This window comes from Mus pahari, chromosome 6 (genome assembly GCF_900095145.1).
Source record: "Mus pahari chromosome 6, PAHARI_EIJ_v1.1, whole genome shotgun sequence".
NCBI classification, from domain to species: Eukaryota; Metazoa; Chordata; class Mammalia; order Rodentia; family Muridae; genus Mus; species Mus pahari.
In genome coordinates, this window is record NC_034595.1 from 42194258 (window position 1) to 42195411 (window position 1154).

Below are 1154 nucleotides of genomic sequence, written 5' to 3' on the forward strand. Positions count from 1 at the left end.
GAGAGAGCAATTTGATGATTATCAAAGGTAACACTCTGATTCTCACACATGGCTGGATTTTGCATCAAGAGAGTCTTGTCAGAGTTCAATGTCCTCATCCAGGAACCTTCATTGTAGAAAGTCTCCCTGGTNTCAACTCTTGTTGTCTTCTGGGGAGGAAGGCATGTCTTGAGGGTACTGTTGAAGTGTATGGGGTGAAGGCCTACAGGAGATATTTTCTGCTCAGCAGANACAACTCGCTGGTTCAAGGAAGAGTTCTCAAATGGCTTTCCAAAACAGAAATCAGTGGCTTTTCCTGGGCGTTCTGTAGAGTTCTGAGTCCAGGCTGTCTCCCATGCACTATAGGATGCAGATGACATCACTNTTTGTTTCCAGGTAAGCATCTCTGTACTCTGACCTGAGACAAGCTGGCTGGACTCCAAAGGGGAAAGCTGGGTATTACAGGGTCCTGGCTGGGAAGCACTTGCGTTTTCTGCCATCTCAATATAGACTTCACAGAAGGCCTGGGAACTCTTCAAGTTCATCAACTGTTGGAGAAAGGAGAACATCTGGTTGAACTAGATATTCAGTTGTGAGAGCTTAAAGTCCTTGAAAATACACATATTCAGGANACAGAAGCAAGGAGAGGATGTGTGCTGGAGGTCAGGGCATCATACTGTCATTGNCTCTGATGAAGATTATGGGTGAACAAACTTAGCACCACAGCTCTAGGGTCACCTTTTATAAAACTCACCCTGATGTAGGCAGAGTTTCTGATTCTATGATTTGGTTTGACGTACTTTTCAGTTGGTAGAGCCCAATATCTAGAGAACTTGCTTAAACATCTCATCCCAGGCTCTTAGAAATCAGATGGTGCTCTTGTTTACCTAGCCTCTTAGGTTTTTTACATGTTAGCTTGTCTACCATTTACTTAGTAACCAATGTGCATTTACAAGGTTGCATTCATCCATCTTGGAAAAGAATATGGAACAGGATTTGTTAGTGGGATAGTGGTGGGTTTAGACAGGAGGAGTAGAGTTCAGGTGGGCTAGTATTGGATGGAGANAGTGAATGAAGAGACAAATTGTATGGTGGTGTTCAAACCTCTTAAGTGGAGAGTTTATAGATTACATGAGGATAATCTCAGTAATGGTGGATACAGAATCTTGTGGGGC

At 43.3% G+C, this 1154-nt stretch overlaps 1 protein-coding gene across 1 annotated transcript in view; it reads right to left on the reverse strand.

Annotated features, from left to right (window-relative positions):
• Klf18 (Kruppel like factor 18) overlaps nucleotides 1–548 on the reverse strand; it is a 3602-nt gene extending 3054 nt beyond the window's left edge. The window contains 1 exon segment of the mRNA XM_021200455.1: nucleotides 398–548. Within this exon segment, the coding sequence (XP_021056114.1) occupies nucleotides 398–548 (151 nt within the window).
• Nucleotides 549–1154: the final 606 nt, after the last annotated feature.